The following is a 14033-nucleotide window of genomic DNA, read 5'->3' as shown; positions in this document are numbered from 1 at the left end:
GGAAATATCAGTTTCCATTCATGAGTAGCTGAATGGATTTAACCAATATAATATCTTCCAGATGACAACACACTAACTGGCAATTATGAAGTTTTAGCCCAAAATTTGATTTGGAAAGAGAAAGCAGAATATCAAGGCAAGCAATTTATACATGAGAAAGAATTGAATCAAACACAAAATTCAGATATGGAGATTGTTGCACAGACAGCCTCGTGTGGTATCTATATTTAAGGGCAAATATTATTTCCCCATCTTCTTAGACTACAATTGAGTTCCAATTTATTTATTAATCTCTGAGTGTAAATGCTCAAGATTAATTGATAAAATGCACTCATCTCACTGTTAACTGTGGATGATGTTCACATAAAGGCCTGAATGTATTTTTATATGACACTGTATTCAAGATGTGATTTGGATTTAGTCAAAAACAAATGATCCAGGACAATGTTTCTTAAAATTTCCTCCCCTGACCCAAAAGCAGTTTTTCTTTATATGTGTTATATTTACTACATAACATAATAAAACTGACATGTTTTTGCTACTACTACTACTTCTACTATTGTTTAATATGATTTTAATATTATATTATTTTAAAACAGGCTGCAAATAATTTTACTTTTTAGGATCACTAAGAGGGTCTTTAGAAACACTTACCTAGGAGTACTGATAAAGGAGGCACTTCAACTAAGCCATCAATACTACACCCTCTAGTCAAAGAAAAGTTTGTGGATAAAGAAATTACAAAAAGCTTTAGCAGAATAAAAATTTCAGAGCTTGGACAGAACTTGAGATGGTTTATTTTATTTAAATCCACAGGGTTTTTGTTTGGCTTTTAGAGTTTCTGGATCACTTTTGATTTGCTTATAAGAATTACAGGATCTAAAGTATGCCTTTTTCTATCTAAGGGGTTTAAAAATGACATCAGATGCTGAACATAAGAATAGCTATTGAGATCTTTTTACAGCATTCCAAAGGTCAGCAACACCTGGCCACCCATAAATCTGCAGAACTCGATAAGATTATGCCGGGGATAAACTAATGCTATATAAAATGGTGGAGAACAGCAGATAAGAGAGAGAAAGTGACTTTGATGAGATGAATTTTTTTATTCCTTTCAAGAATTTGATCTGAAGCATAACATTTCAGCATACAACACACAATACAAGCTGTGCTCCTAGCAGACTACTAAAGAAATGTTAAGTTTGCCTATTTCTTTTTCTGGAGAATGTTTTATTATGTTATCTGGAAGGATTTAAAGTCATTATATTACAGAAGTATATAAAAGTATTCCCTTTCTTTTACACATACCATTCTTTTAAGTTGGATTATATACAACATATTTAAGCTTTGTTTAAAAACAGATTTCCAATTTGATATGACATTCTACTCCAAATCGTATGATTTAAAATTGGATCCAAATTTGGCTAATAGAATAATGTCCATATATCAAAAAATATTCAGGAAAAGTGATTCAAAACATGGAGTACCACAATAATAATACAGTTACCTTATTTTCAGGTTTTTGCATGAACCTAGAAAAATACATTGCTGCTTTAAGTAGTCCATTCATTAAAACCACATTTATAAATACAATTTATTAAAGTAACCACGTTTTTAAAGGGTCCAATTAAAACAACTTTCTTTTTTTATATTCTGATTTAAACCTGAAAAAAATCTATGCCAATTTAAGGAACCATTGTGCTTGTACTTTTGCATATTCCAAATCATGTTTTTCAAATCATTTCTGAACCATGTACCCTGTCTACACAAGATATCAACACTTCAGTCTCATGTTTGGGACTAATAATGGAACTATTCTTTCCCAAATCACTTATTTTTAGCATGCACAACAAATATTTTATATAAGAGATGTTCAAAGCAGTAATCTTAGTTAATGCTTTGATAATTTTGTCAGGAAATCTGGATACAAAAATGTTTAAAACATAATATAGAAATTGTTGAATGGAGGAACTTAGTTCCAATTCCTTACTCAAACAAAACTTTATTAATTCTTCCAATTAAATGATTAATATTCATTTAAACTCAAAGAAGACTTAACAATAAAATATATCACTGATAAAAAATCTAATAAAATACATGAAATCATAGTAATTAAATTTATAGAAATTATCTTCTGGCTAAAGAAAAAGGACTTAATTCCTTTCCTAAAAGAAAGAAATACAGAACTTATGGACAAGTCAGGTTTCATATCAGATGCACAAATTGTTAAGCTGATTTGCTCCACAAAGCTGTTTTGAAAGATACATATGTGGCAGAGCTCCCATAGCTTAGCATTCAAGATGAAACATTTCTGAAAGCTAAGTAAAACAGTATAGTTCATTCCTTTATGTTTTCAATTTAGGTGCTTCCTATTTTATGTAATTGATTACAAAGGCTACAATTTTCCAATATAAAAACCTATTATTATGCTTTTAAAAATCAACAGGAGAATTTCTAAACCTGAAAGCACTGAAGCCTTCTCTTTTCAGTTAATCTGGTTTAGAAAAGCCTTGATTTATCTTCAGATATCAATAAATAATTACAATTAACTGCAGTGTCCTATTAAACAGCTCATCTGTAACAAATTTCCACCAATGTTTATCAGTAAAATTATTGTGTTTTCTTGTTGTTGCCGCTGTGCCTAGTGTCCAGCTTGTTTTATTTGAAAAGTAAAAGTACTTGGGAAATGTCTTCTTTGATGGAGTACCTCACAAAACAAGCCTCCTTCCGTGCCTTTGCTGAGAACGTAGCTTTTGTGTAGAATGCACATATTGTCACTCTTTATTACAAATTATCACGATAGTTTCATCTCAGCCAACAAATATACAGTATGCTTAAAAAGCCACACTCTCTTATAGTCAAGCATAAATGAATGTTGTTGGTATATGAATATTACCAATACTACATATGCAAATTCCTAGAAAGTGTTATACATCTTCCCTACCCAGCACTGTACTTAAAATTCTCCAGACTGCAAGATACATCTCCCTATTAATAGATGAAACTTCCTAATCCACCTTTTCCCTATTACTGTATTAAAAAAGAAAAGAAGAATGCAGTATTTAAGAATTTATAAGAATGCAAAATATTCTCAGCCACTAAAATTGTGTAGTGTTGGCCTCCATTAATAAAATGGATGCACACAAAAATAGCTAGCAAGTCAAGCAACTGTCCAAGTAGGCTTGCTCTAAGTTGGTATAGGAACACTTTTGCCATTTCTTTTCAAAATTTCTATTATTCAAGATTTCATATTCTGGGCAATTGGATGATACTCAAGCCTAAAGCTCTGTTAAGGTTTATTTCCCAGACTTTTGCCAGCTATAAAAACATCCACCTCTAAGCCCTATTATATATCTATTAAACCAAAAGGCAGTTATCTTGCAAGAATTTCCAATAAAATAAGATTAATTCATCTGTTTTGGCTTGAAACTACCTCCACATCAGTATTCCATTCCAGAATAGAAAACCACAACTTTTGATTTATTCTAATAATTTTTAATTAGTGTGGCTCCCTTCGGTCTATTCTTCCCAATTTCCTCCCTAATTTTCTTTCATGTAAGAAATGAAGACTTTTTTTTTTAACAAAAAGGCAGTACATATCTTCTCATTTGTAACCTGAATGTTCCCGGAAAAATAAAGTTTAATTCAAATACTGGTATGCAAAGACCACCAGGAACATATGTAGATAATTATCTCTAAAAAATCACAATGGTTTTTTAACAGACCACATGTGAGAAGTGTGTTTTGAAGATTTGGCCTTCAATACTTTATCAACCCAATAGGGGAGGGGGGAAATAGTCTTAAAAGTTGGTCAGGCAAACCAGGCTTTTGAAGGGCAATATCCCCTGAGAGAGATTGCTGATCTTCATTCCGTGAAATCTAAATTAGAGTTCCTAGTATACTTTTTTTTCCAATTCAAGCCCATGAGCCGTATCTTAGAACAGACCCAACATTAAGCTAAATAGATATGTAAAAGCTTTTTGCAGGATATTCATGGAGTAAACAGTTCTGTTTGTCATTCAGCAGGCTTCAGGAAGAAGTGAATGGGAATATATTATTTCACATTTTATGTTCTTAGCATATATTTAATTGAAGTACCATATTGAATACAAAATTAGATGGAGGGAGAAGAAAAGTAATCTGTATTTTCCCCAGACAGAAGGTTCTTTTTTCCCTCCTATAAATAGTACTAGACCTAAACACTTGAACATTTTCAAGTATCATAACTGAGCCATCTCTATTCTACATGTCATTTTCATAAGAATTGAAGGAGGAAAAAAAAGACTGGTGCGCAAGTGCCTTAGGCTCACCGAACCAGTTGTTAAACCAGTTGCAGACCACAACTGAGTTCATCTAATGGTTTCAAACACAATTTAAATAATTTTTTTTTTAATTTCTAATGATAGTTACAGGAACACACAAAGTGTTTTTTTTAATTGTTGCTTGGATTCAATCAAGCCATACTAATCTCCAAATTTGTTCAAAGTAAATCAAGATGTGTTTTTATCCAACTATGGTCTAAATTATATCAATGCTTTACAACACCTTGGATTTCACCTTCTATAGAATCAAAAATACAAGATGCTGACAAATCTGCCTCTCTCTGACCACAACTAATTATCATGAGTCCAAGTACAATAATGGGTAATAAAGATGCTTACAGAAAATAAAATGGCAGTGTTTGGTATATAAAACTGTGAATATATTGACTTTCCAAATCTCTAATGGGGTATCTCCTGAGACTTGGAAGGGACCTTGAAAACTGTAATAAAATCTACAAAACCTGGGTCTCATTCCCACAATCATACCAATAGCTTTTTACCATATTCTCAAGACGGGAGGAAAACAAGTTTTTATAGCCTTACCAATCTCAGCAACAAGGCTGGTCAGTGCTGTTGTCTGCATACAGAAATGCCCTCCCCATTCCAGTCTGGTAAAATTCATCATCTCCTCATTGTTTGAGTGCTTTGTATAATACAAGATCAATCATCAGTGAGAATAGGCTGAAATTACCCAGGCAAAACAAAGTTCTTTCTCTGTTTCAGAAGAATTCAACATACAAAGCACTTATAGTTCTCTAATTCTGCCACAACTATTGCTTGTTACTTGCAAACTGGGATGCGACAGAAGAGTTGGTGAACAAATTGGTCATTTTATTTTCCTATTATTGAAAGGAATATTGACTTCATGAAACCGCTGCATTTCATCTTCCAACAAAGTCAATATTCCCTGAACTAAACCACATACAAACAAGTGAAACAGCTCCTGGTTCTCTCTTTTTAAGCTCTATACATTCCAGCAGCCAAAACATAAATGACCATCATGGCAAAAAGCCCTACAATAGGACAACAAGGGGAAAGCTAGAGTTAAGGAGTTTATCAACTACCAAGGATTCTTTCTCCATAAAATCCAGGTATGTACACAGGAAAAAAAAGTTTTTTCCACAGAGTATACTAATTCTGAAATAGCTTAGTGGCTTCAGTCTAAACTAGCAGCATACCAGCTACAAGACCGAAGCTACTCTGTAAAAATATGTCCTCAGTCAAAACTAAATGGGGCATCTTCATACCTGGATAAGGAGTTCTATATTCTTACCGTTCTTCATGTAAACAGAGAAAAACTGAATATGATATATGCATACATTTAAGCATAGCTTGCTATAATTTAGCTGCAATTCTATGCATATCCAAACTCACTACAATAAATTTAGGTAGTTAAAAACACACATTTGATTATCTTGTCTTTTCTCTGACTTGACAGGGCTACTGTATTTTATCCTGATAAGACTGTGAAAAAAGGAAGGATAACAAACTCAAGATGAATTACCTGACAGAGAAGGAAATCAAATTTTGGAATCTTAGTCAAGTCCAACACTTACTCGCTGCACTTAATTTCTGGTGATACATCACTCCATTTTTTAATCTTGTCATTTTTAGCAAAAAATCATTTTGAAAGAAATTAGTTTTAAAAAAATAAGGCAGCAAAATTGCAGCTTTGATCATGCTAGGATAAAATTTTACAGAATTCCATGAGATTTACTTCTGAGAAGACCTGAAATAAAATTGCATCAATAACCAGTTTGTGAATTATCATCTGTTAAGTGGTTCTGTAAATTGCATCTGATTTCCAGCTTTTTCAGTAAGGTACTATACATGTTCCTATTTTTATGGCATTCAAATTGGTTAATGACAGAAACATGCAACCCCCAATCATTTCAGGAGAACTTAGATGGATAAATGATGTTTTATACTGTTAAGTTATGTTATAATACTATAACACTACTGTGCTTATAGTATGCAAAAATTGCACTGAAATATCTTAAGCCTGTGAAGCTGGGGAAACTGAACAGATACAAGCATCTAGTGGAAATCACAATGATGCAAAAATGACAAGTTGTGCTTAGTACTGTCATGACTCAAACTCTAGCCTTTTGGATTTATGTCCTGATGTTGGATACTAGTATGTCAGCCACAAGGTTTGTGTCATGACACAGTTTGTCCTCTAAGTACCCCTATGAAAAATATTGCAAAAGAGGAAAAATAGCTTATTCTTTTCTCTAATTTAAATATTAGATATTGCATAAACAAGTAGAAAAATAATTTTAAATAGGAACAAGATATAGCCTGACAGTAGCTCATTTTCAATTTCAGTGACCTGATTTTGAAATGAATTATGCTTATTTTCAATTTACTACACATCTACCAGTAAGACCTAAAAACCTATATATTTATAGCTGTGATTATGTGTCTGCATCTCTTTATGAGCATACAGACATTTGCCATTGCATTTTTTTTTTACAGTGGATCAAGGATATGCTATCTTCTTAGATAATTTGAAATAGCTAGAAAGCTAGATAGATAGATAGATAGATGAGATAGATATGAGGGACATGAGAGAGAGAGAGAGAAAAAAAAAAGAGAGAGAGCAACTTCTACCAAAATAGTAGAAAATCCTGTGAAAGAATAATCCTAAAATATGTCAAAAATTACAGTAACATAGCATGACAAAAATAAAGTAAAAGTTCCAAAATGCATCAATGTATTCCAAAATATGTGACTGAATAGCATTCCTTCGTTGGACTCATGCAACAGAAATATAAAGCATCATTTCCAAAATGAATTACATTGCTCCCTCAGACAAGGATGAATCATAAATCTGAATTATATTTTATTCTTACAAATTACACATTAACATATCTTACCTTCTGAACACTGCAGGAAGCTTACTATCAGAAGCAGCCAAAACCTTTTCATTCTGCAATCAGAAGCCACCATTATTGACCCCTTTTAAAACGGTTTTCTTTTTTATTCCTTAACGATCCCAGTTATAAAATGCCCAGCGTCATTCAAGAGGGTGGTCTACATCATTCATCTTCATAACTGGGGAAAGAAATGAAAATGAAAATTATCAACTCATGTTCACCATTAAATGAAACAGTAGAGATCAGATTCTATGCCTGAGGAGAAATCTGACCAGTGATGGAAGACACAAAATTATCTGCTTTCAGTTACTAACTGAAGGGAGACTTCAATTTGGAAACCATGAGAAAAGAAGCACATAGTGTGTGTGAAGGATGGTAGCACATTCTTGCAAGAATTCCAGGATTTCAAGGCACTTTCAAGCTAAAACCCTGCAAGGCCAAAAGACATCTTACAACCTTGTAAAAAAGAAAGTAGGACAGTTGCTTCAAGAAACAGAGCAGGAAGACAACACTTCAAGCACTCTTTTGCATTCACATTTTTAGGATCAATTTTCATCCTTTGGGTAACATGCAGCTTCAATACCTGTTTAAAGCAGAAGCAAAGAACCGAAAAGGTGTAAGATTTTTTTTGAGATAGCAGGATTCCCCTCCCTGGGTTAAATTCAACATCTATATTTAGTGAAGACGCTACTTCTTAGTGCAAAGATGTTTGTCTTCATAAACATTCTTTACTAATAAGGGAAATGGGGTTGCAGCTTTTATCCCAAGGGAAATAATTTCTGCCAGACGTGCCTGGATATTATGGAATAACAACAACACTTAAAAGTACGCTTTTGAGGCTGTGCAGAGTACACCATTCCCAATCCGTAATTACAGACCAAGGGTATGCAAACTGAACTTCGACAGGGCTTTCATGCAGCTCTGCATTAATTATTTCATTAAATCTGTTATTAGACACCAATTATTGGGCCGCCTTCCCTCATCACCAAAGCCACCTGCATTAATATGACAAGAGCCTGCTGCATCTACTTCTCCACTACTCTTGTGTATTTCTATCCAAAACTATTACTCATCTCCATCCAGAACTAGAAACTGATGTATATCTGTGGATCTTCTCTATACTAAGAAGCAAACTGCATTCTACAACACAGCAGGAGACCAGGCATTGTGCACTTCCATGAATGTTCATCTCTCTTTGAAAAAGCTGCCTACAGCTAAGGCAGCAAAAGTTATTTTTGCAAATGCAAACAAATAACTACAAAGCTGTGAACAGTTAAATCTGCCCTGGTCACCTTTGTTTGACTCACTACTTTACCAAAGAATAGAAGAGTCAACCCAACAATGTAAGTTCCAAACTTGCTCTTTTTCAAATATCTGGGAAAATATGAATCGTGCCAAATCCAGCCTACTGTTGCTTGGCTTTCAAAATAGCCAATTTCAGCCTATGCTACATTTGTGCCTAATAGGATTAGAAAAATCAGTCACAACAGATGTTCTGTCTGATCCTAAAGATAATGCTCAGAAATTATTTCAATGCTCCTTATTTTGGAACATGCTTGAAACCAGAGTCACTCTTGCAAGATGGGCAATTATATGTCATTTAAATCAATATCTGTTTCTGGTCCTTGAATGAAGGAATTCATTCACCTCTGCATCCTGAATATTTTGAGAAATGCATGCTTGCCTATAATTACACTGTAATAGATGCTTTGAGACAACCAATAAACTCTCTTGTTATTTAATGAAATGGTTTGCATTGCTACTCCACATTAATAAAAGGAAGAAAATGGGTTAATTACATGTAACGTATATATCCTGCAATTTGGAAGATATCTGGAATGAAAGTGAAAACAGGGAAAAACTGGAGTCTAGTTTCCCAAATCCTTACTGTTGTTTTTTTAACTCCCTATATACTTTTTCCTTGATTTTTATAATTAGTATAGTAACAGGTAGTCATCAATACTACACTATACTATAATTAGTATACTCAACTTATGACCATTCAAAGTTATGATGTAAATGTAACTTATTGTAAAGTTATAAATGTGACTTTATGACCAACCATCACACAACTCCCATTGTCACGTGATTGCAATTTGGGCACTTGGAAACCATTTCACATTTACAACAGCTGCAACTGCTTGCTGTTACATGATTGTGATTTGTGATTTTCCTGTCAGTCTTCTGAGAAAGGAACACAACTGGGAAAGCTGGATTTGTTTAATCACCATGTCATTTGCTTAATGACTGTGGGTTATTCACTTAGGTCCATGGTAAAAATGGTCCTTAAATCAGGTCCGGACACATGACTCGCTTTGTGACCACACCTTTTTATGACAGACATTCCACTCCCAAATGTGTTTCTAAATCAAGGATTACCTGCATGCTATAAGCCATCCTATTCAGCTCTCTGAGAAGCAAAACTCTTGAGTAGGTCAATATTTGGGATTGACTTAGAAGACAGGATGCTAACAATCATTCAGAAATTATTCATGTGGCCTATTCAATTTCAGAAGTGGTACCAGGCTAACTTCAAACTTAAATTCAGTTTTTCCTACTTTAATATACTAGTGAAATATGAAAAAATAATGATGGGTACAAAAACAAAGGTTCTAAAAAAAAAAGGAAAATATCGTTTCTTCTCCCCCCCAAAAAAAAAATGGACAACTATTCTCTTGCTACTTTCAAAAGTGTGACTGACAAAGTTCTCGGCAGATACCTAGAGGTATAATAAAAAAGAAAAGAGAAAAAAGATCTATTGCTAGTTAATCTAGAGGTGGCACATCAGCTGCTGCAGGAGTTTCCTGAAGCTGACACAAAGGAATAATTACGTTACATCTTGAAGTCTTACACTCACAGCAAAAAGAGCATTCTCTGGTGAAAAATCTACAGCATCCGCAAAGAAACAAGTTACATGTATCACTGAAAGGATGGTTTGTCTTTTTATTTTTATTTCTTCTTTGCAAAAACTAGTACCGATTAGAAAAAAACAGTCAAGCTATTAAGCAAAGAAGGATGGACTGCCTTGTATTTATACACACAGCACACATATAAATGGACAGGCAAAGGAAGAATAACAGATGTTTAGGATATTTTATTTAACAAAATCCTGAGTAGTAATAGCAGACTTCGCAAACTTGATAGACAATAAAAAGTGAACCAAAACGCTCATTAGAATAACAATTGTTCCCGGCTGAGATAAATTAATAATTGCAAAGGAAATAAAGCTAACATTTGATTATTACTGAAGGAGTCACAAGTTTAAAAAAAATGCTGAGATTTCTTTGTTTATGATTTTTAGCTTTTGGGATTCAAAACAAAGTGCTCTTCTACATAGATCTTCCAAAGATGAAAAATGCATCAAAGGGTTGGACATTGAAGAGCCTAAATGATTTTTTTTAAAAAAATTCTTGCATGTCATTTCATTACTGTAACATGTTTGAAGAAACAAGGAAAGAAAGCAAACATTTAAAACACTGGAAACTAAAGACTATTTTCCTGGAAGGGAAAAAATCCAGTTTTCCAGATTGTGCTGTTATTATTATTTTAAAGTGACAATATGGTTAGATTTATGGTGAAGTTTGGTCCATCTGAATTGTTGGAATATATAAAATAACAGGAAGTAATGTCAAGTACAATATAGATATTACAGTATCAACTACTGTTTAGAGGATAATGCAAAGAGATACATCTGTGTGGAATGAATATTTGGAATGAGAGATGGGCATAATAAAATGTATCTTGATTTTTGTCTCTTAGATATCATGACAAACCTGAAATCCAGCTATTAGGGATTTATTGAACCTTTCTTCCAAGCATTATCTCCAATGAATCCATATCTAACCACTGCTATTTAAATGCAATGATTTCAGGATAATATTAATTCAACAATTTTTAAGACTTTTTTTAACACCTAAATCTATACTATGATACATTTTAAAAAAAAAATCCTTCAAATAGAAATGAAGAAATTTGATGGCTTATTTTTTCAAATAATTGGCTAATGCATCTCAAAGAAGAAAATAGCTTCCTTTTTATTGCAAATTACCAATATTTTTATTACATGGCTCTAGAAAAGCAGCATGCTTTATCTATCCTCTAGTCAGATTCTACCCTCCCCTATCCCCCACAAACATTAGCAGGTATAAATCCTGGAGCCAGAGAATACTTGGGACCAAGGATGTTGCTGACAGCCTAGTCTTTCAGACCATGTAATTGCACAGATAAGGAGACACAATCATTAAAATCTTGCATCAACAAAACCCAAAACAGGCAAACACCAGCAGGAAAAGCTGTATCAGGTTACTTCTGTGCAAACAGAAAATGTAGATCATAGTAAGTGGTCATTCTTTGCAAATAGCCCATTTCCCTTCAGACTTTAAAAAGAGAAAAAGCTCATATATAGCTGGGCCTGACAGTGAGGAAGGGAGACAGCCTTTAGAGCCAAAAAGCAGATTAGATTTCAATGCAACCAAAGCTGCCTGGAAAACTTCACTTGTAACTTAAATCCTTCCCTCTGGGAAACAGCCTGATCTCCATCAGATGCATTTTACTTTGGAAAATTAGAGGATATATCCTAAGCCCTTTTAAAGCAAACAAACAAACAGAGAATATCATGTAAGATGGATCAAAGGATGCATGGAAGGAATGGAGGGAGGGAGGGAGGAAGGAAGGAAGGAAGGAAGGAAAGGATTTTTAGGGACAAACAAAAATCTGCTTGAAATTAAATTTACACTTAATCTTAGATATAATAATGGTTATATCTATCTGTTAAACTTTTCATGAAATTTCAGTATTTTAACTCCAATCTATGGATTGGATCTCAAATAGAATTACTGGGCCAAAATGCTTCCTTAGATATTGTTCTGTCTAAGATACTGCTATTCTAGATACTGTCCAATGGCTCTGGTAGCCATTGCATCATACTGTCTGATTCCTAAAAGTCTACAGAAGAACAGGGAATTAACAACAATTCATCTTTTTCTTTTTCTTCATATCATCTTTATTTACATTCAAAGACGAAGCCATCTCCTTCTTCAAGTAGTCATTTGAAGAATAAGTGCATCTATTAGTCTTGAAATAAACATTTTCTCTTTATTGTATCCCCCAAGTCCCTCAAAACTTATAAAATTAAGAGTGATAGCTAATCCTTTGTCCAAATATGAGCTAATCTTTCATACACAAAGCTGCATAGTTATCAAAAATCACTTTTAGAACCAGGTCTTTATTCAGTGGTCTTTGCCCAAATATTATATACTTCTCTTTGGGGAATGAGAATGATCTCAAGATGGAAGGCTTAGGCTATTGACTACTTGCAGCAGGCTAACAGATTCAGTATCAAAATTGAGCATGAACTGCAGAAGAAATCAGGAAAAGCTATATTTTATAAAGAGAAAATATGAATCTAGGCAAGAATACCTTAATCATGGCTGAACTGGCATTAGGAGAACTTTGGAGTTGGTTGGGAATATTTCACAAACTGTTGCTAGGAGGGCAAAAGGCAGTGAAGTAGTGGCTAGATCTCTCACACAGTCTGGTCCAATGCCAGAAGCTTAGTGAAAGCTGCTGGTGTTCAGAAAGCTGCTAGTGTAAACTCCCTCAAGTTAACTGAAATTCTCTAGAGCAGGGATGTCAAATTTTGCAGCCTGTGGGCCGGATGCATCACATGCTGGCCACTCCCACCCCCAGTTTAGTGAACGGGAAAAAATTCACATCACATGATGACACAAATTTGACACCCCTTCTCTGGAGAATCATGATACGTATTCTGAGAACCTCTGTCTCAAGGTTGAGGTGAGCCAGCTACAGTCTTTCCACAAAGCAGTGGGCTGATTATATTCTGTAAGAGTGCTGGGATCGCAGATCCCGTGTTAATCATTACAACCCAGTTTATTCACAAAGAGGAATTTACTGCCTGAGAAACAAAACAATAATGCTTTCAGTGTTTCAAGCATTATAACGTTATCTTCTCTGACCACATAGGCATTGGGATCTATACCAGTTACTTCCAGAAAAAGAAGTGAAGGCAGGAGAACAGAAATGGGGTGGGGGGGAGAGATGGCTGCCACTGTCAAACACCATGTCAAAGGTTGTTTTCTTTTCCTAAGAGATTTTGTTCATTTCTGCACAGAATATCTTCCAACTCACTGATCTGTCCCTGTTCACATAAAATAATGGTGTCTTAGATTAACAATTTAGGAAAGCAAAGTCTGCTTGAGCTAATGAGGCAATAATAATACTCTATTCCCAATATTCTCTTTCTTTCCTCTATGCTTTCTGTATTATCAATATCATAAATGTTACCAATATTCATTATACTTTTGCTCCAATTCATTTCATCTCATATTACTTTTCGAAAAAAATATGTTTGGGATGTCCTGTGTGCTAACCAGCTATTCAGTTTGCCCTCATGATTACTCTCTGGATTGGAGAAGGAGAGAGGAAACAGAATGCATAAGAAAGTCAATTACCACTATTATCAGCTGTAATATCTTAGCCTCATGCTGAGCATGTTAAATATGCTGATAGTTTGGACACCAGAGGCACAATCTGTAGATGTTTACCATTCTGTTCATTAAACACTCCTAGGTCTGTGCAAAAACTGCAAAATAAATAGGTCTCATATGCTAAATTTTATGAGAAGAGAAGAAAACAAAAAGATAGTATGCAATCAGCTTAACCAATAATATCCCAATATAGGATATGTTCCTTTTTTTTAAAGGAGAAACAATAGCAGACAATTTAACGGCATCCCTAGTTACTTATCAAAGAGTACCTCTAAGCAATACATAGTATTAGTAGGGATTCAGTTTCACCATGGAATCGCACTGCA

The 14033-nt window shown here is 34.2% G+C and overlaps 1 protein-coding gene across 16 annotated transcripts in view; it reads right to left on the bottom strand.

The window, feature by feature from the left end:
- ADGRL2 (adhesion G protein-coupled receptor L2) overlaps positions 1–14033 on the bottom strand; it is a 361637-nt gene that overhangs the window by 161170 nt on the left and 186434 nt on the right. For all 16 annotated transcript variants that reach the window (XM_087930083.1, XM_087930085.1, XM_087930086.1 and 13 more), the window contains one exon: positions 7202–7379. In XM_087930083.1, coding sequence (XP_087786209.1) covers positions 7202–7274 — 73 coding nt within the window. In that variant the 5' untranslated portion in view covers positions 7275–7379. The remainder of the gene's footprint in view (positions 1–7201; positions 7380–14033) is intronic.

This window comes from Pseudonaja textilis, chromosome 3 (genome assembly GCF_049901715.1).
Source record: "Pseudonaja textilis isolate UNSWEBS1 chromosome 3, rPseTex1.2, whole genome shotgun sequence".
Lineage (NCBI taxonomy): Eukaryota > Metazoa > Chordata > Lepidosauria > Squamata > Elapidae > Pseudonaja > Pseudonaja textilis.
The sequence above is the reverse complement of the archived record's forward strand: the minus strand, read 5'-3'. Positions and strand labels throughout refer to the sequence as shown.